Source organism: Vidua macroura, chromosome 10 (assembly GCF_024509145.1).
Source record: "Vidua macroura isolate BioBank_ID:100142 chromosome 10, ASM2450914v1, whole genome shotgun sequence".
Lineage (NCBI taxonomy): Eukaryota > Metazoa > Chordata > Aves > Passeriformes > Viduidae > Vidua > Vidua macroura.
The window spans coordinates 17,604,866-17,624,517 of record NC_071580.1 but is presented as its reverse complement, the minus strand read 5'-3'; the positions used below and the strand labels follow the sequence as shown (position 1 = coordinate 17,624,517).

At 47.1% G+C, this 19,652-nt stretch overlaps 1 protein-coding gene across 1 annotated transcript in view; it reads left to right on the top strand.

The window, feature by feature from the left end:
- SGPP2 (sphingosine-1-phosphate phosphatase 2) overlaps positions 1-16,635 on the top strand; it is a 32,659-nt gene extending 16,024 nt beyond the window's left edge. Inside the window, exons 3-5 of the mRNA XM_053986838.1 lie at positions 7,714-7,893; positions 10,069-10,158; positions 15,749-16,635. Of these exons, the coding sequence (XP_053842813.1) occupies positions 7,714-7,893; positions 10,069-10,158; positions 15,749-16,291 (813 nt within the window). The 3' untranslated portion in view covers positions 16,292-16,635. The remainder of the gene's footprint in view (positions 1-7,713; positions 7,894-10,068; positions 10,159-15,748) is intronic.
- Positions 16,636-19,652: the final 3,017 nt, after the last annotated feature.

The window sequence follows — 19,652 nt, the reverse complement described above, 5'->3', positions numbered from 1 at the left end:
CAAGGTGTCAGTGGGACAAAGCTGTGCTTTTAACTAAATTGGAGGTTTTTTTGGTGATGGACTTCTGAAGAAATGCTTCTGAATGCACGATGATGATGATGTGTGGCTAAGAGCTGTGTTAGATGACAGTAAAAATCCAGGCAGCCTGATAGTCTCTGACAGCAGCTGTGAGTGGAGGGCTGGGAAGAGCATGAAGGGATAATTGCAGGACCCAGGCATGTCCTGCAGAAGGCTCTTATCCATCTGGGGAGAGGAGCTGGTATCAAAGGGAGAGCCTTAAGGCCAAGGTGGGAGCAGTGCCCCTTTAAAGGGGGTGCTCAGGATGAGGAGAGGTTGTTAGTGAAGCTCTTCAGCAGGGAGAGAGAGTGGACCAGCAATGACTTTTTCAAGAGCCTGGGACAAAGCACACGGATGTTGGGAACATGGCTGGCAGGGGTGATGGTTACACCACTGGCCAGGAGAAGTGGCTCTGGAGAATGAGGGTGCTGAGGGTGGTACTTCTGGTGTTGTTTCCCACTTAAACCTGTGATTTTCTGCTGCAAGTGGGAAATGACAATGTTGGTGTCTCAGGATGAATCACAGGAGTTTCTTCCCTTAAAAATTAAAGCAGCATTAACGCTGTTTACAAAGACTTCCTGCCATCTTATCTGTAATAGTTTATGTGGAGCCAGTCACCCCCATTTGAGAAAGATAATTTCAAATTGGAGCAGGGCCAGGGATGATTAAAGAACAGACTGTTTTCTGAGCAGAGACTGAAAGCTTAGATAAATCCCTAGCAAAATGAAGTTGGAGAGAGAATGGGGGTAGCTGTAAAAACCATGGGAAGGAAGGAGCTTCTTAAAATAAAACTACAATCACAAGAAGAAATATGCATAAGGCTGTCATAAATAATTTCAGTTGACGCCAAAGGTTGTGAAATAGCTCTAGAAGGGTGAAGGGCAGAAAGAAAAATTATAAAGAGTTTATTTCAACAGCAGCAGAAGAGTGGACTTGGAACCCTGGAATATCTTCTCCAGCTCTAGGTTCCCAGAGCCAGCCACTTGTGCTTTTCCCTTCAGGTGGAAGGCTGTGGGAAATGCTGACTGTTTTTGCATCCAGATGCTTTGGCAGCATACAGCAGCATGTTGTGCTTCCACGGGGCCTTGCCTCTGAGGATTTAGAGTATATATGCAGGCTTTAGCTTTACCTTTGTGAACAGATGGAGGAAATAACTGTATGAAACCTCTGAGCAAGGTGCTGAGTCAGTAACAAAGGTCCCCTGGTGTCTTTGCTTCTCTTCTCCAGCAATTTGAAGTAAACACTCTTGAAACTGCACAGGCAAGGCTTTGATGCCTGTGACTCTTGCAATTTCAGCCAGGAAGTGCAGAGATGAAAACCAGCTTCACACAGTCCCCATATGTACTTTAAATTTACTGCACATCTCAGCTCAGGAGGTGAAAGCTCGCTTTGTTTGTTTTTTTTTTAATCTTTGCACTGCTTCAGGTTTGAAATCTTTATTTTGGTGTGGAATCTCAAAGGCAGAGACCTGGAAAAAAATACTTTCTGTTTCAGTTTGCTATTCAGCATGCCTGAAAATCTCTTTTTCTGAGTTTTTTTTTCCCACAGGCCTCTTTATAGCCTATAAAACTTTAATTTATGCAATGTAAATAAGAGCTGGCCAGCATGGACTTTGTTGGGGCAGGTGTGGAAGCTTTTGGCAAGTGCCAGTGATAAGCTGCTGACTCAGGAGTAGGTGGCACCTCTGAAGGGAGGCAGAGTTTGGGTGTCTGGTGATGCCAGGCTGTGTGTGCCCCTCGGGGCTCCCAGAGCAGCACTGGCTGGGGACATCTGCCCCAAGTCTGGGTCTGAATCCATAGCAGTTTAGCTTTCCATCTTGCTTTTCAGAGGAACAGTTTTCTACAGGCTGGCAGCACTTAGTTACTCAGCAATGATGAGCTCTGAATGCCCTCTCGGGGTAACCAGGAGTTTCCTAATCAGCTGGAGTTCACCTGCAATTGTGATGCCACTGATACTGCTGTGCAGTGATTGAAAATACACTTGGAAGCAAACTTTGGGTTTAACAATTGTGTGTTTGTTAGTTTTAGTGCATTTGCAACACTTCACTGAAACAAGCCTGGATCTGCTGACAAACACAGTCACTTGAAAGCCAAGCTCCAAATACTGCACTGCACAAGAACATGTAAAACTGTATTCAGGCACATAACTAACTACATGCCAGGATACAAAAATAAATGGTGTGTGCAAGTTGATAAAGTGTTGATTGAAAGGGTATTTTGCAAGAGCTGGCAGCTGTACTCCACCCTTGAAGAAAAAGTGCCAATAAGGCTTTCATAACTGAGACAAGCTCTGAATCATTTAAGGTGAAGTTTCAACTGGAAACCTTTTGTATTTCAATAGAACTTCTAGGTGTAACAGTTTACAGTTTTAGATGTCAGATGACAAACCAGATCAACGTGACAGTACTTCTCCCTGCTACCAGGAGCCTGGACTCAAATTTCCTTCTCTAAGCCCACTATAAGACAGTCAACTACCTTATAGATTTTGTCTAAAGGCTTCTTTTAAAGACAGAGTGAATGTGTTAGGGTGTTGGCTGGTTGTGCCTCTGGAGGCTTGAGGTTCTACTAATCTTGTTCTGGTTTTGTGTTTCTGAAGCTTGAATTGAGACAAAGTCCTCCTTCCTTAAATATATATAACTTTTTTAGGAAGCTGCCCAAGCTGTGTCTTCCCTGCCCCCCAGCCCCCTGCTGCCCTGTGCTGTGTTGTGAATGCTGTGCTGCTTGTGGTGGGCTGGAGACCTGCCTGTTGGATTTGATGTTCCCATGGTGGCTAAGACAGCCCTAGGGTTTGAGCATCCCACCAGCTGAATGCAGCCTTGAATGTCCCATGGACCCTGGCCAAGCCCTTGGGAAACGTGAAAAGTTCCTGTGCAGCCAGCACAAGGTGGGTGTATTTTCTGGGAAACAATACCCACGCTGGAAATGGCAGGTGCTGGAGCTCTAGGAGAGCCAGCTACCCTCTCCCACAAGGCGTGTGTGCCTCGAGGAGGATCCCAGCCCTGCTGCTGGGGTCAGCACATGGGGAGCAGCCTGGTGCTTCAGGAGGGGAGGGGGAGCAGGACACAATCTGAGGGTGGCCTAGGGGCCCAGGCTGGCAGTGTCTGGGGCTCCCCTGCTCTGCAGGGCTTCCTCCACCTGGGCTGCTGCCAGGGCAAGGGGCCAACAGTGCTGCTCAGTGACTTTCATGGTGTGCTTTGCCGAAGCCAAGCCTTAGTTCTTGGCATTGACTGGGAGGTAGGAGGAGTACCTCCACAAGAACAAGCTCTTCCTTGCCCTGTTCCTCTTTCACTCTGAACCAAGTGATGCTCGAGGGACAAAGTCACAGCTAGAATCTGCTGCAGTGTTTATCTGGTCACTTCACTTGGGGGATGCTGAGAACAGAACAGTGCAGGCTGGGTGCTTGGCTTAATTTCTGTATGGTAAATCAAAGTCATGCCTGCCTCAGCAACCCCATAGAGTCTTTACTTCTGCTTGACTAATCTGCACATGTTTATTAATAGGGCATCCTTCTTTTTTTTCTTCAATATGCTTGGTCACTCCTATCAGTGCACAGTGCTTGTGAAAGAAACCCAAAGTAACATCATTTTCAAACTGTAAATTTCCTTTCTGGGAAGATGACATACTACTGCAGGCCAGGGTTTCTAGAGCCAGGTTATAGAGTTTCTATTTCGGAGCTAAACCAGCAGATTCAGAGTCAGGCTGCCACACTGTGAGTCTCAGGGAAGAAATTAATTGCCAATGCTATTTGACAGTGTGTCTTCTCTAGAATTTTGTCTTGTCCTTTTAACAGATCAAAAATGAAGATAAGGACACCTGCAAAATCAGAAGCTGAAAACAAATATGATCTAGTCCCCCTTTGTTAGCTGAAATATTACAGAATAAAAAAAGAACTGCTCCTCCTGACCTTCATATGCCAATGGGAGAGTCAGGTGTGTCCACCCTGTGCTGAGGTTGTAGAGGGCAGGGATGAAGGAGGATGTCCACACACAGCACACCTGCAGCACTGAGCATGTTTCCTCAATCCTGCCAGCCTCAGGGTCTGGGCAGCTGCCATAGGAACATTCCACAGGGGAAATTGCACTCTGTGGCAGTGCTGCCACGCCTCTGCACAGGGAGCAGGCTTAGTTGTGTCTGTCTGCTCCATGTGCATCTGCACTGTGGTGGCAGATCTGCTTCCAGAGCTCTTGCTGCCTGTCATAGAAGTTATGCATGTGAGGGGAAACCATTGCAAATGCCAGACAACGCCTGCAGGTGAGAAAAACCTCCTCTTAGATGGTTGACTTACACACCAGAGGCATGGGAATGTCAGGGAAACAGGTTGCTTCATGGCACTCAGGTGCTCAGAAGGGGGGGAGCAGCCTCTCACCCCAGAGGGATCTCCTGCAGATGTTGGAACAAATGAATAGCTATCCACACCTGTGTGGATGCTAATGCCTCAAATTTTGTTCTGTAGTTGTTCACTAAAGCAAAATCTTTTAAAATACAAAGATAGGTTTGTCTTATTTATCCTGATGCAAAGGCTCAGATGAAGAAGTATTTTTGGAGATAGACCATATATGTGACTCAGAACAAATTAAGAGGAAGCTCTCAGAAAAAGACTACAGGGCTGTCTTGCTGCTATAGCAACTGCCATTTGCCTTTGTGTAGTAAAATGTAATGCTGTTCACCCAAAGTGGCAATAAAGCCTTGCCTTTCCTTCACCTAGAGTCCTGGCTTACAGTAAAGTGTTGCTATTGCCCTGAGCACAGGCCAGCCCAGCTGTAGTGGTAGGCACCAGAGCTTGAGGAAGGTCTTGCTTTAAGTTGCTTACAGTTTTTTTTTTTTTGTTTTTGTTTTTTTGGGGTTTTTTTTTGTTTGGTTTTTGTTGGGTTTTTTTTCCGTTCATTTGTTTTTTTATTGCTGCTTACATTTGTTGCAAGGATTTAACCCGGAAGAGTTCAGAGTCATTTTCATTGCATTGGGAAAACATGGATGTGCACGAGAGAAGGTGGGCACTACTAGCGCCACTCCTGCCCTGCTCGGTGGCACAGGGCTGTCCCAGGGAGGGCACCCGCTGCCCGGGGCAGGCAGCTCTGGCAGAAGCTCTGTTTGCTTTGCCATGCTGTGAGCAAAGAGCCTGTGGGGAGCCTGGGCAGAGCCGTGCTCCTGCAGCCCGCACAGAGCCCGGGCACAGCCGAGCTGCCCCAGCTCCTGCAGCCCGCACAGAGCCCGGGCACAGCCGAGCTGCCCCAGCTCCTGCAGCCCGCACAGAGCCCGGGCACAGCCGAGCTGCCCCAGCTCCTGCAGCCCGCACAGAGCCCGGGCACAGCCGAGCTGCCCCAGCTCCTGCAGCCCGGGCACAGCCGAGCTGCCCCAGCTCCTGCAGCCCGCACAGAGCCCGGGCAGAGCCCGGGCACAGCCGAGCTGCCCCAGCTCCTGCAGCCCGTGGGGCGCAGGTGACACAGCACCGCCTGTGCGGGGTGGCCTTTAGCAATGCGCACCCGCCGTCATTCTCTCGGGCAGCCTGCCAGTTCAGCTGCTGGGGAGTGTTTTAGCCCACTCACAAGTGCTGCTTCTGCCACATAATTCAGGATAATGTGTGTAAAGTCACGTGCACGGTACCCAAATAAGCTAAAGGCAAAGGTACGGTGCTTCCGAGATCAGTGCTTAGTCTGGGCACATTCTGGAGTCCCCTGCATGTTTTATGAAGGTCATCTCACATCTCCTTAACGTCTATACAATTTATTTCCAAAAAGTAGAAGGGTCAGAATTTAATCCGGGATGCCAGGAAGGGGAGGGTGTTGTGAGGATGCCTGATATTTTCACTTACCCATCCCACCTCCAGCATTCAGTCTGTTTTTCACCATCACAGGAGTCCTAGCATAGCCTTCATTTTTGAGATGACTCATTTCCTTTTCTGCAATGCTCTTATGTTCTAGTGCTAATAATACTTCCACAAGTGGAAGTCATTATTACAGAGGACTGCTGATAAACTGGCTCATCCTACCTTGCCTCTCAGATGGTATCACAAATGGCAGCCTCAATGAAGCCTCAATGTTTTTTGTTCTGCCCGAGAGAGCGATTTTTCTTTCAACCTTGGAATTTAATTAACTTCCAAACATGTGCCTGCATCCATTTGGAAACTGAAGGCATTAACTAAATAAAATCACACAGTAGGTTTTTAAAAGACATTTGTTCCTTGAGCCTTTGTTTACTGTGAACAGTCTGGGGCAGGGTATTCACTGCCTGCCCTGTGCTGTGTGTGTCCACAGGAGCAGCCAGGTGTGTCCCACCTGCTGCTGATAATAAAGCAGTAATGTGATTCATATGGTGAGGGATAAAGGATGCAAAGTCACTTTTCCAGGCCCTGGTGCTGGCTGTAAGTCTGTAACTCTCTGGCATGTGCTTTGCTGTAGAGGGAAGGATGAAGGAATGACTGGCTTTTTCCTGGTCCTGACTTGTGAATCCTGAATCCTGCCATCTTTATTTTAATGTGAAACCAATTTTTAAATGGCTGATGGGAGAGATGCAATGTGCCTGGTGACAAATGTGGCAGTGGGTGATTGTGTTGCTGTTCCAGCATATGGCCAACACTAGTAGAAAGGGAAGGATGTTATTTTAAGCCCCCTCCTTTGCTGGTGGAAGCATGAGAAGCAGAAGAACAAGCTGTCTCACACAGCAACTGAGCTTTCATGGTAGACATTGGTTAACCTGATTTTTGTACTAAAAAAAAAAAAAAAAGAAAGATTGCTTGGCTTTGTTTTAAAGAGCCTCCTCTGCCTATGTGTGGCTCCATTATGTAAAGGGAAGAGGGCTACAACAGAAAGCAAATACATCCTACAGGGACAGCCTGGTTAACTTTTCTCAGATGTCCTCACTGTGGATGCTGAGAGCCTGCTGCATTTGGGAAGAGGCTGCTAAGGAGCCAAGGATGCCCTGGGCACGACTGGATGGGCAGCACCTCTCAGGGATACTGGATAGCATTGCCCCTTGCCTCTGCTTCCCTTGCTGACCTGAGAATGTGACATTTCCTCTAAAAGTACTGTGCTGCTGAGCTAATTAACGCAGCCCTCGCTTAAACCGCTGGTGTCCCAAGCAGGGAATGAAAGCCTTTTACTGGGGAGTTAGGCAGGAGAACTGGTAGCTCATGTTGCCTGTCCAGTTTTCCCTCTGCCGCCTCTGCGAGGATGCCGAGGCTGTCATTTAATAACCACTGGGGTGGTGTGGCCCAGCAGGGCTCCTGCACCAGTGGCTGCTGTGGGTGGAGTGGGAGCTGGTGCTGGACACGGCTGTGATTTGAAGATGGGGTGGAAAATTTTCTCTTATGGCTGCTTTCTTTGCGGGAGAGGGGTTGTAAGGGGTAGGGAGGAAACTTAAATTTCTCTGGCATAGGGTAGGAGCCAGCTGTCTGTCTCACACTGTCCTGTATTGCTGAATCTCATCAGCCAACCCTCCTTTTGGTCCCACTTCTGCTCAGGTTACCACAGAGTGCAGCAAAACCGCCACTTCCTTCGCTGGCTGAGCTAATGGAAACCCCTTTAATAATTCAGGAGATAAATTCTCCACTTGGAGGGGTGGATTCTGCAGGAAAAAGCACAGAAATACAGGTGGTTCTTGGGTGGGCTGCATGGGGATTGCCTGTGCTGACTGACAGCCCTGTGGCCTTTCCTGTCCCCAGATAGTGATGTACATAGGCCAGGTCTCCAAGGACATCCTGAAGTGGCCTCGGCCCCTGTCACCACCAGTCGTGAAGCTGGAGATGAGGACGAATGCAGAGTATGGGATGCCGTCCACCCACGCCATGGCAGCCACAGCCATCTCCTTCTCCTTTTTCATTGCAACCATGAACCAGTACAAGGTAGGGGTACAAAAACAAAACAGAAGAAGAAAAAGAAAATACATTAAGAAAAGCCTGTGTCTGCTTCCAGCAAGCCACATAAAGCTTGCAAATCCAAAGATGTTGCTACTTCCAGAGGAGTTCTTTATTTATTTTCACAGATGTGTATTCTTCCCTGTGCTTACCTGTAGCTGATCAATAATAGACACAAAAAGAAATTTAGTGGAAATGTCCTTTCTTATGCATGGACTCCTCTCAGAGCTGCTGGCAGGCTGCACTGCCCTGCTGTAGTTTGGTGGGGTCACTGTGTTTTTGCACGTGGGGTGGCCATGCAGGGAAGGTGCCTGGTTGCCAGCATCTTGTGTTCAGCCCATGCCCACCAAGTCAGTGCTGCACACTGGGACATGCTGGCTCCCAGGGAAACCAAAGGAGCTCTGTGTCACGTGGTTTCTGTATGAAAGGAAAAGCGTTCCTGGAAATCCCCTGGCTCCAACCTGTGTTAGGCTAACAGCACACAACATGATTGGGAAGCCTGCTTGTCAGAGCAGTAACAGCAACTTCACTGTAGGAGCTGTAGACTGCTTGGGGAAGTCTCATAATTTTTCCTCATCATCTTCCTGAAAGGTTTATTTCCTGGAAACTCATTTCTCCATGATTATTATTTTCATTCTGTTTAATGAATCCAAGCCTGTGTTTCCTGTACTCCAGCAATAATAAATTCCTGGCTGTATTGTATTTAAGAATGTTTCTCAGCCCTCTCAAGGGATAAACCCATGTAATCAAGAGGGCTCCTGCTCCCTGTGTGGTAACTGGTCAGAGCAGCTTGACAGCGGCATGGGGACAAGGAGCCAAAAGAGGGAATATTTGTCAGTCCTGGAAGCCAGATCCATCCCATGTGTCAGGGCTGCCAAGATGACCTGGTCAGCATCACCTTCTCCTCAATCCACAAGTGACCAGAGGGACATGCAGTTCTTCACAGGCTGTCTTGTGCTTCTTGGAAACTGCCATGAAACGATAAAGCTGCTGTCAAATAATTAAATGGTTTAATTGCCTCTATTAAGATAGAAAAATCTCCCAGTACATTATGCTGCTATCTTCTCAAGATGCCCTAATCATCAATTAATGATCTGGACTGGCTCGAAGGCTGCCTGCTGAGGGAGGAGTCAAGTGGCTGCAAATGCTCCAAAGGCTTAGAGAAATGAGGAAAAATAGTATTTTATGAACTGGGAGTGACATCTGCAGCTGGGTCTGAGCTCTCTATTCAGGAGGCTGGAGTATGGCAGGGGAAAGGGTCAGAAGAGAGCTGCTATGCTTAGAATTTCCACAGAGGCATTTTTGTGCTGACCTGTGGCCACCCATGTCAGCCGTCAGCCTCTGGCAGAAGATGGAAACTTTGTGTCAAATTGGATTAATTAACTGCATTTATTTATATTTTGAGTTGGTTTATTTTTTACAGAAAAATCTCCCTTATGGACTGAAAAGAGTCCAGCAGCCCACTCAGTTTCAGGGTTTGAATGAGTGGATTAAGGGCTAATATGTTAAGCTTATTCTTTACCAAATGTGATTTTTTAAAAATTTTTTAAATGTTTTATGTTTAATGATTTATTTAAATGGTTCTTTCCATGTTTTTAGGCTACTCAGAGAGGGTATTAGGCAAAAATAGCTTCATAAGAAGATGATTAAACCTTTAAGTGTCACGGGGAAGAGCAGTTCTCACTGCTCTAATAGCTGGATTGTGGTTTCAGCCCAGACATTGATTCTCCCCACTCAGCCCACTGCTCGAGGACTATCGATCACACTTCTGGTCAGACTCTGCAGCTGTCACAATCCCCTTGGCTGAGCTGAGACTGCAGTGCTACCTCAGGCATGGCTTGTACAGTATGCCATGCCTTTCTCCTTAAGCTCTTTAACACTAACATGGGTTTTGCAGATAGATATTGTAGAGAACAATTCTGCAAATACCATCTATTACCCAGATGTCTCCACAGTGAGAACAGATGTTGCAGAAGCAGGCACCACAGGTAATGAAATGACCTTCCAGCAGGGTTCTGTGTTGATTGAGGGGGACCTTGTCTCAGGTCACATTCATCTCTTGGGGAAAGCACAGCTCAGAAGCCTCTTCCCAGCACAAGATCCTTATGTCAGTCCAGCTGCTTGGTTTAATGGTGTATTTAATTTTTTTTTCCCTTTTCACAGTATCCATTCGAGCTCGGCCTCATAGCAGCGTTCGTGTTTTCGACGTTGGTGTGTCTGAGCAGGCTCTACACAGGGATGCACACAGTCCTGGTAAGGATGTGCCTCCAGCTCTGCTTTCCGACAGCTCTTCGAGGTGGCGGCCGCGGCAGCGCAGGAGCAGACGAGTTGTGCCGCTGAGTTTCGGGCTGGGCGCTCAGAGGAGCCGCGAGGAAGCCCCCGGGCTGTTGCAATGGGGTCCGCAGGGGGATTTACAGCGCGGGGAGGCTGCAGCGCGCCTGGGCCGAGCCGCTGAGCTCAGCGTGGCTTCTCCATCGGAGCTCTCCATTTCGAAATTGTAATTGCCAGGAATGCGCTTGGGCAACCGACGCTGCTCCTTAGCTCAGCCCTTTGTGCAATAGTATCACTGTTTTCAGCGAGAAATAGCCGGGGCTGGTTCAGCCTGGGAGTGCCGGGAGGAATTGCAGCTCGGTGAGTCACGAGGGTAAAGCGCGGCCACCGAGCTGCCCTGCGGGGCCCGGCCGACAGCAGGGCTCTTGTCAGCGTACGGGCACAAGGCACTCAAAAATGACAGGTTTCTTGTTTTCATCTGGAAGGAAATGCTTCTTAAGGGATTGAGATGCACAAATAGTTCGTCTGAAAATAATTGTAAAATAGCTGTGAGTTTATAAGACAGACTTGCTGGGCGCAGTTGCTTAGAGACATCAGCGCTGCTTTAGGAACTAATTTCAGTGTGCCTGTGATAGCTGGTTCATTCCTGACAAGATGAAACTTTATTGATCTGTTATATACTTTGGACAGAGGGGTGGTCCAGCTTCCCAAATATGGATAAAAACTTTGGGCTATTTCCTCACAGGAGTTGATATGTGTTGTTGGTTGCATATGCATAAATAATTGAATCTTTTTTACTAAGTAATGATTATGTTTGTAATGAGACTTGATGGCTGTAAGAAAGGGAGCCCTCATGAGATTAAGGTTAGCTATAAAATATAGCTTGACCTTCCCTTTCAGGCCCAGTGGATCAAAACAATATCTTACATCGAGGCTGCAGACACCCTTTCTGGGCTACTGACCTTAAGTCAATCAGTAAAAATTCTTTGCATACTTCTCTTGCTAGCCCATCATAATGAAAGACCCCTCTAAATTTAGATGGATTTTAGGGTAAAGAAGAAAAAGTCCTTTGTGCTTTTGACATGATAGAAAAAGGCTGTAAAATAAAATTTTTAAAAAAAGCTTCTTAGCCGAAGAGTGAGCAATGGTGCCTTTCAAAAGGGCAAATGTGCTTGGCTGGGGTTTTTATCTGGTGTGTGCCAGGGTGGGGATGGAGCTGGGAAAGGCCCAGTGGTCACAGTTTCCACATGCAACCCCTCTCTCAGCAGCAGCCTGTCACCACTGACTGGCTCTGCTGTGCCACCTGCAGTGATGGCTCTTTGGGGAAGAAGTGCAGGTCAGAGCTGTGTCTGACCTTGGTGGGACAGCTCCTGCCCTGAGCTGACATCACCGGGCTGAGGCACAGCAGTGCCCAGCTCAGCCATCGCCTGAAAGAGCCTCTGGGTTTTTAACTGAGGCCAGGAGAGAAAGGATGTAATAATGTATTACGTGGTCATAGCATTTTAGTAAAGCAAAGGAATGGGTAACAAATATCCATGGACTTGGTGTAACTGAATTTTTCCTGTTTGAGGAACCAGAGGAGGAGTGACAAGGGCAGTTGCATCGTGCTTTCCTGCAGCTCCTCATCAGTGCAAAATCTCATCTTCTGTAGTCTCAGCCCTACAAATCTGTTTGTATTTTAGCACTGCTGGCCTTGCTTTTGAATGAGGAGGGGTATCAGAAAGCACAGTGATGTCATTAGAAGAGTTATTACCATCAAAGACCTCCTGGAGAGGCAGTCAGCTGGTATGGGAGCTGTCTGCATCCTTCCAGCTGTACCAGAATGAATGCTATGCTCAGGGAAAAGGGAACAAACACCCATGGCAAGGGCTGTTACCAGGAGAGCATCACCCAGCCAGAGAACGGGGTGGCAGCAATGCACTCACTCTGCTGATGGGTAATTGAGTTACAACCACCCATCTCCATCACCTCAACATCAGAGTGTCCTGTGTGTGTGCAAAACCAGGGGAAATGCAGTCTTGTAGGTCTTAAATGATGGAGTCCGAGGACCTGGTAAAGAGGTAATCTGGAGTTACCTGGAAAAGGCAAAGTAAAAAAAAAAAAAAAAAAAAAAAAAATTTGGACACACTTTGAAGCAGTGACTCTGTAAGTTTTTAGGGGTTATTTTTGAGAAACAAGAAGCAACTGGAGATGATATGAGTGATAATTGTTGTTGTATGCCTTTTTTCTCCAGAGAGTTGTATTCTAGAAGATATTACTTTGCTTTCCCTCTTAAAACACTGGCCCAATTTTTCATCCCTGCCTCAATGCAGTGAAAAATTTTCCTGCTTCATATCTGCTGAAGCCATTCCCTCCAGAGCCACAGCTGATGTGGGGAGAACCTCGCTGGCACTGCCACTGCCCTGAGTTACAAGCAATAATGTCCTGTGCTGAGCAGCATGGTCACTTTTTATAACCAAGAAATCCTGAAGGGTTTTTCCCCCTGAGATATACCCATTTAGTGTTGATGCATTTATTTCTGATTATGCTTCCCACAGGGGGGGTGGGGATGTGTGTTCTGAAGCTCCCACCCTGCCCCTTTGCTGGGCTGTATTTCAGGTTTTTTCATACTACATTAATCCTGAAATTCTCTTAGATATTTTAAAGCTGATGAACACCCAACATAGTCACAGTACTTCACACACTGTGCAGTACAATCCTTAGGAGTGGAGTTTAGGAGCGTGAGTAGTGTCTCACACTAAATGAGTATAAGGGAGCTCAGGCAGTAAGTGACCGTGTACCAGTCAGAACAGGAAAAGTGTTCCTTATGCTTGGATTGGCAATACCAGGGAAGCAGGGCAGATGTTTGGGGCTGTGTGGGAGCAGGGCTGAGCTGCATGGCCATAGAGGGGCTTCAGGGGAGGTAGATGGAACCTGGGGAGGACTTGTCTGTGCCGAGGGAGCTGGAGCATCCCAGCAGGATGGATGAACCTCCCAGCAACTGGAGGTTTTAAATTCTGCAGGTAGTACTGCACCTTGAGCAAAATCCCTGCCTGCCCTTATTTAAAAATTCCTTTATAATTGCGGGCTTGGCAAGAGGCTAATCTGTTTACACGGGCAGACAGGCAGGAATGTGCTTCCTGGGCGTGCTAACAGCAGCTCCACTCCCGGGAAAAACTCAGGTCCTGCTCCGGGGGGCACAGCAGGGAGAATCCGCAAAGCAGTTGTTCTCACAGAAATCAGAGCATCCCTCCTCTTCCCATCTTGTCCTTAGTTTAACAGGCAAGGGGAGGCATCATTAGTTCTGCATTGCTAAATGTAAGTGTTGCTCTGGATCTTGCCCACCTCTTCTGGGTGTTCAAAAAATCAAACCTGCCCGTGCACACCAGGACTGAAGGGACCACCACAGACAGCCACGGCATGTCCTGAGCTCTCCAGCAGCTTCTAGTGAGGAGTTTCAAAATGAGAAGCCTGGATATTGGTGGATGGGGAGAAAAACAGAATAAACCACTGGCCTCCTCTCTCTCTCTCTCTCTCTCTCTCTCTCTCTCTCTCTCTCTCTCTCTCTCTTTTTATATATATATATATATATATATATATACATATATATATGTATGTACTTACAAATTGTATACATGTACTACTGTACTGATACATATATATTTATATACATACTTACAAATTGCATGTAGGTACTACTGTACTGATACATGCATTATAAACCACACAAAATTAACAAATATAATGATGAAATAAGCATTACTTCTTAAAAATGCACATTTTATTTTACTTATGAGCAGTGCAAAAAGCATGTTCTCCCCCCAGCCCCATGGGTTGCTTTGTGCACCCAGTTTGGAGACCACTGGTACAATGCCACTGGTCAGGGGCAGAGCTGATTGCCTGGGTCCTGCTTGAAACTTCCAAGAGCCATGTTACTGTACTGGGACTGAATGGGAGGATAACAAAATTCAGAAAACTTTAATCAGGTTTGTAAATAGTGACTGTTTGCAACTGGGTTGGGAACTGCTGGAGTCAGCTGGGTAAATCTAAGCAAAGCTTTTGTGAGGAAATGTTAATGTTTGGTTACATTTCCTTAATTGAACAGAAAAGCATGTGAACAGCTTTTGAGTTTTGCTCCTTGATCACCCACAGAGGGGTATTGAGGACTTTTTCTTCTAACATGAGGTGGACAAGCATGTGTGTGGGAAATTGATGTACAGAGTGGGGATGGGATTTCTGAGCATCACTGCTGGGAGCAGCCACCAGCTCTTTTGTGTTAAGGCGGTTGCTTAGTGTGTACACATAAACCATGCTTTATGTGTAAGAGTCGACATCAAAATGTGATTTTCTGTGAAGTAAAGGTATATAATATAATGGTATTTCACATACTAGATATCTGTGATCAAGTTTGTGTATTTCCATGGCTAGCCTCATGTTTTGGATGAGAGAATAAATTGAAATTTGTATTAGGGATATGCAAAATGGCTGTAGGAGTTGTTTAAAACTAAATGTGCTGTGAATCTAATGGAAGTTGTAAACAGCTGAAGTTCAGTCATACAGGAGTAATGCATTTACCAGAATATCATTAAATATTTCTGTTGTGAGAAAGTCCCCTCATTCCTGTCTAACTCGAAGTGAAGCTCACATAAATAATTTTCAGACTGTGACCAAGCATGGTAGTAATCAGCTGTCATGGCTCGTGAAAAAGATACAATCTTAGAAGAGGACATTTCTGTCTGTGGCTAGCTTCAGCTTTTGCAGAGCTTTTTGTGGCTGTACTAACACTGCTGCCTCTACATGACACTAGAAGGGTGGCACAGGGAAACTTATTTTATTGCTTTTTACCTGGCTGCTCCCATACAGAGAGCTTTTGTTAGGGGCTACCTCCTCTCTCAGCTTTGTGGCTGACAACAATCAAGTTCTCAAAACACCTTATTTGCCTCTGTTAATAAATTAGGGTTTAACTATATGCTTGCTTCAGGCAGTGTACTGAAAGCCAGATTTCAGAGACTTGGGCAACAAATTTCTCCTTGCTGTATCCCTGCCTGGAGGTGCCTCCCTCCCACTGCCGGCAGAAACCATGGCACACACACCACATCCCACAGCTCTGCACTTTCCATCCCTGGAGCTTGTGTTTGTGGGATGGGAGCCTGTCTCTGACAAAGGACAGCATCTCCCCCTTTATGCAAAGCAAGCAAGGGATAGTCACAGTGATGTGATGAAATTGCTTGTAGGTTACAGGAGGGAAAGGGTTTGTGTGAAGGCAGCTCACTTCAACGTCGTCCCTGAGACGGAGTTGTGCATGTGCCTTTTCCGAGGTCGTAGGTGGAGAATGTCCTCAAATCATGAGAGCAGGTGAGGAGGATGTGTGTCCACAGACATATACATATGTATAAGCTAAATTGTGGATTGTCATGTTTTGTTTAGCACACGCTTCAGGTTTTCCCTGCATGTGGATAATGCCATCACTGGATTCAGGGTGTTCCTCCACTGCTGGGCCCCACCAATGCAGATACTGGTCTTTTATCATCACCCAAATACCTGGTTTACCTTCCAGGTCTCACAAAGCCTCTTAAATGTGATTTCTTTACAGGATGTGATCGGAGGAGCACTGATTTCGGCTGTGCTGCTCGTGCTCTTGTATCCTGCGTGGGACACAATAGATCACTTGCTGTTAACCAGCCCCTTCTGTCCATTGTTTTCCATAGTTGTGCCTCTTGTCTTATGTTACAACTACCCCAAACTAGACTATTACAGCCCTACCAGGGGGGACACCACTACGATCTTAGGAGCAGCAGCTGGAGCAACTGTGGGATTTTGGTTAAACAACCAGTACGCTGCTTCAGCCTACACCGGCAAAAGCGTTCAGGCTGGACCTCCTCTGATCACCAGTACAATGCTGTTTGTGCTAGCCAGGTTCTTCGTGGGGATCTTGGTTGTCCTGCTGACACGCTGGGTCGTGAAGAGCGCGGTCCTTGGCATGCTGGGCTATCGGTACAAGTTCCCCGTCGGTGACCTGGAAGCCCGGAGACGCCTGGAAGTTGAGGTGCCCTACAAGTTTGTGACGTACTCCTCCGTTGGCTTCACGGCCACGGTGATCGTGCCGCTGCTGCACGAGCTGCTGGGACTGATGTGAGCACAGCTCCTCCTCACCGAGCCACCTGCGGCGCCACCGCTTCGGAGACGCGACAGTCCAGGCTGGTGACTTGACCAAAAAGTGTTTTGTGCCTTTCTGCACTGGCGTGGTGGGTTTGGCTCTGGCTGGATGCCAGGGGCTCACCAAAGCTGCTCTATCACTCCTCTCTCTCCAGGGAGAGAAAATATAATGACAGGATCACGGCTCAAGACAAGGGCAGGGAGAGATCACTCAGCAGTTTTACTATCACAGGCAAAACAGACTCGACTTGGGGAAATAAGTTTAATTTATTATCAAACTAATCAGAATAGAATAACAAGAAATAAAACCAAACATTACAACCACCTTCCACCTACCCCTCCCTTCTTTCTAGGCTCAACTTCCCTCCTGAAGTCTCTAGCTCCTCCTGCCCACCATCACAGGAGGATGGGAATGGAGGTTACAGTCAGTTCATCACAGGTTGCTGCTGCTGCTCCTTCCTCCTCAGGGGTAGAACCCCTCACACTCCTCCCCTGCTCCAGCATGGGGTCCTTCCCACAGAAGACAGCTCTCCAAAACGTCTCCAATGTGAATTTTTCCATGGGGTGCACTTCTCCATCCAGCATGGGTCCCCTGACAGATCAGAAGTCCTGCCAGGATCCTGTTTCAGTGGTGGTCTTCAAACCCTTCTCAGGGCATCACCCTGCTCCAATGTGGAGTCATCCACTGATTGCAGGTGAATCTCTGCTCCCCATGGACCTTCATGGACTGCAAGGGCACAGCTGCCTCACCATGGGCTGCAGGGGAGTCTCTGCTCTGGCACCCAGAGCTCTTCTTCCTCTTCCTCTTCCTTCTGTGATCTTGGTGTCTGCAGAGTTGTTTCTCTCCCATATCTTCGCTCCTCTGTCTGCCTGCAGCTGTGCAAGTTTTTCCCCCCTTCTTAACTCTGTTATCCCAGAGGTGCTGCTACTGTCACTGATGGGTTCAGCCTTGGATCTGTCTGGAAGCCAGCTGGCATCGGTTCTGTTGGACACAGGGGAAGCTTCTGGCACCTTCTGAGAGAAGTCACCCTTGTAGCCACCCCCCGCCCCTTCACATGCCCTTGCCACAGAAACACAAAACAACTGGCCTAAAATATCTGACTTGGAGGAGTCATGGGAATTGCTGTGCACAGATAACTTTGGGTTAGAAATCACTGACCCCACTGTGACCCCACTGTGTCCCATAATTAGACACCCTTCACCCAGGCAACTAAATATGACAAGCACACGGCCAAAATCACTGCCAGAGCAGCAGCAATGGCTGTTTTGCTGTGGGGTTGGGGTTGTTGGGGAGCAGGACTGTGCCTCTGCCTGTCTGGCTGTGGGGCTGCTCCTGAAGCAGCAGAGCAAGCCAAGGCAGGGCTCAGGTTTGGGGCATCAGGGAAAAACTGGCTGGTGGGGTGGGGGGAGATGTGACCAGCCAAAATCAAAATTGGGCAGAGCTCATAGTGTCTTCTGATGGCACTGCCAGACCAGGCTAGTTCTGTGTGGATGGTTTTACTCATTATTACAATCTAAAATAGAAAAAACAACCCAAAACGTAAAAGAGAAGGAAAAGCTAACACAGAATGTTTAATGTGATTTGCAGCAAATTTCCTTGGATATTAATTTAAAAAAACCCACTAAAAGATCCTTTGCCTACAAACGACTGAGCAGAGTTATTATCACAGCACTGAGGCTTGAGTTCAAACTGTTTAACTCCGATTTAGTTCCCCTGGCTAGAGGAAAGGAAAAAGTCCTTCCTGTCATGCAGGGGTGACAAGTAGAGTCCATAAACTGCGTTGTGGAAGGAGCTGAGTAGTGAGTCTGGTGACTACAGCGCGTGACAATTGTAAGATGCCATCATCTTCTGCTGCTGCACAGCATCACAGTTGGTCTCCGTGCATCCTGCAACACTGTGTACACTTGTAGAATAGCAGGGAGGCGTGTCCATAGGAAGGGCATCCCTGTAACTCAGGCTGCTTCTTTAAAACAGTATATCTCAGCTGTTGGACCAATGAGCTGTTGAGAAATACAGCAGTGAACGTGGTCTGCTTGGCTAGGAAAATGTACCGTGCTATTGCTGCAGAGCTTCAAGCATGGCCCCTGTGCCTTGCCTGGCAGAATGCACAGTGAGAGCCAGCTTTCTAACCATGTCCATTTGTCTTCCTGGCTGCGAGAAAAGTGAACCTGAAGAATGTAAAGGAGGTGCTTTGCCATCCATTGACTGCCTGGATATACATAGCCAATTCCAAAACTGTAGCTTGGGGTTCTGTCTGAGGAGGGCGAGGCATGCAAGTGAAAGAGCTGTGCCACTCTAAACCCAGGTTGCCAATCTCCAGAAGAAATGCAGGCAGAAATTTTAACCATTTTTAGATTTTCTCAGGCTGTGGATAAATTGTTTTATATCAGGTTGTGTGGACTTTACACGTGCATGCAAACAGCTCCAGTGAGCCTTTCAGCAGCCACTCACACCTGCCCCTGAGTGAGTGCTGGACGTGGGCCACCGCAGCCATGGGGTTCCATCCTCAGCCTCTCTCCCTCCCATACACACCACAGAAGCTCTACCATCAAGTTTAAAACACCTTTAAACCCCTTGTGTTAAGAGTACTGCATGACACACAGGTGCAGTGCACAACTGGAGCCCTGTGGAGGGGCCACATCACAAAATTGGGAAAAAACTTGGCAGCAAGATGAGCATTTAAGCTGGAGATTGGAATTACTCCCAAGAAAGGCATTGCTTGACAGGGACTTTCATGCAGCTTTATGTGTAAAATTTCTGTTCTGATTCACAGCTATTTTATGCTATGAAGATTTTATAAATTATATAGAAATGCTGCACAGGTATTTTTATAGTATTCACCTGCATGTGATTCATGCAATAAATGCAAACTCTATTTGGTTCAAATTTTAAAATAAACCTATTTTGCAGAGTTTGTTGTCTGTTTGTTTTGCATCCTCTACTGGTACTTGTAAATGGCTGATGTAAAGGCAATGAGTCTCAGCTAAAAGAGCTTCCCAAGTGCAAGCACCCACTTCTCTTCCCAAGCTGTCCTGCTTGTCTCCTGCTCAGTCTAGCTCCATGCTTTGGCTCCTCCAGAAGGATCCTGCTTTTTAAAAAACATTTTAAAAGGAGATTACTAGTCTACTAATGACTATTTGTTACAACATTCGCAAATGTAAATGAGTGAGTTGCATGTAATTAGTGCTGGGGGACTTTTGGGCACTGGAATCTCCTTCGCCTACAATATCTGCTTCTAATCAGCTAAACAGTTAACTGGAAGCCAATTTAACATGTGCAATGATAGCATGACAACCCATTAACTGCAGAATATTTTGCATTAGTTAAGGAGCCTAACAAG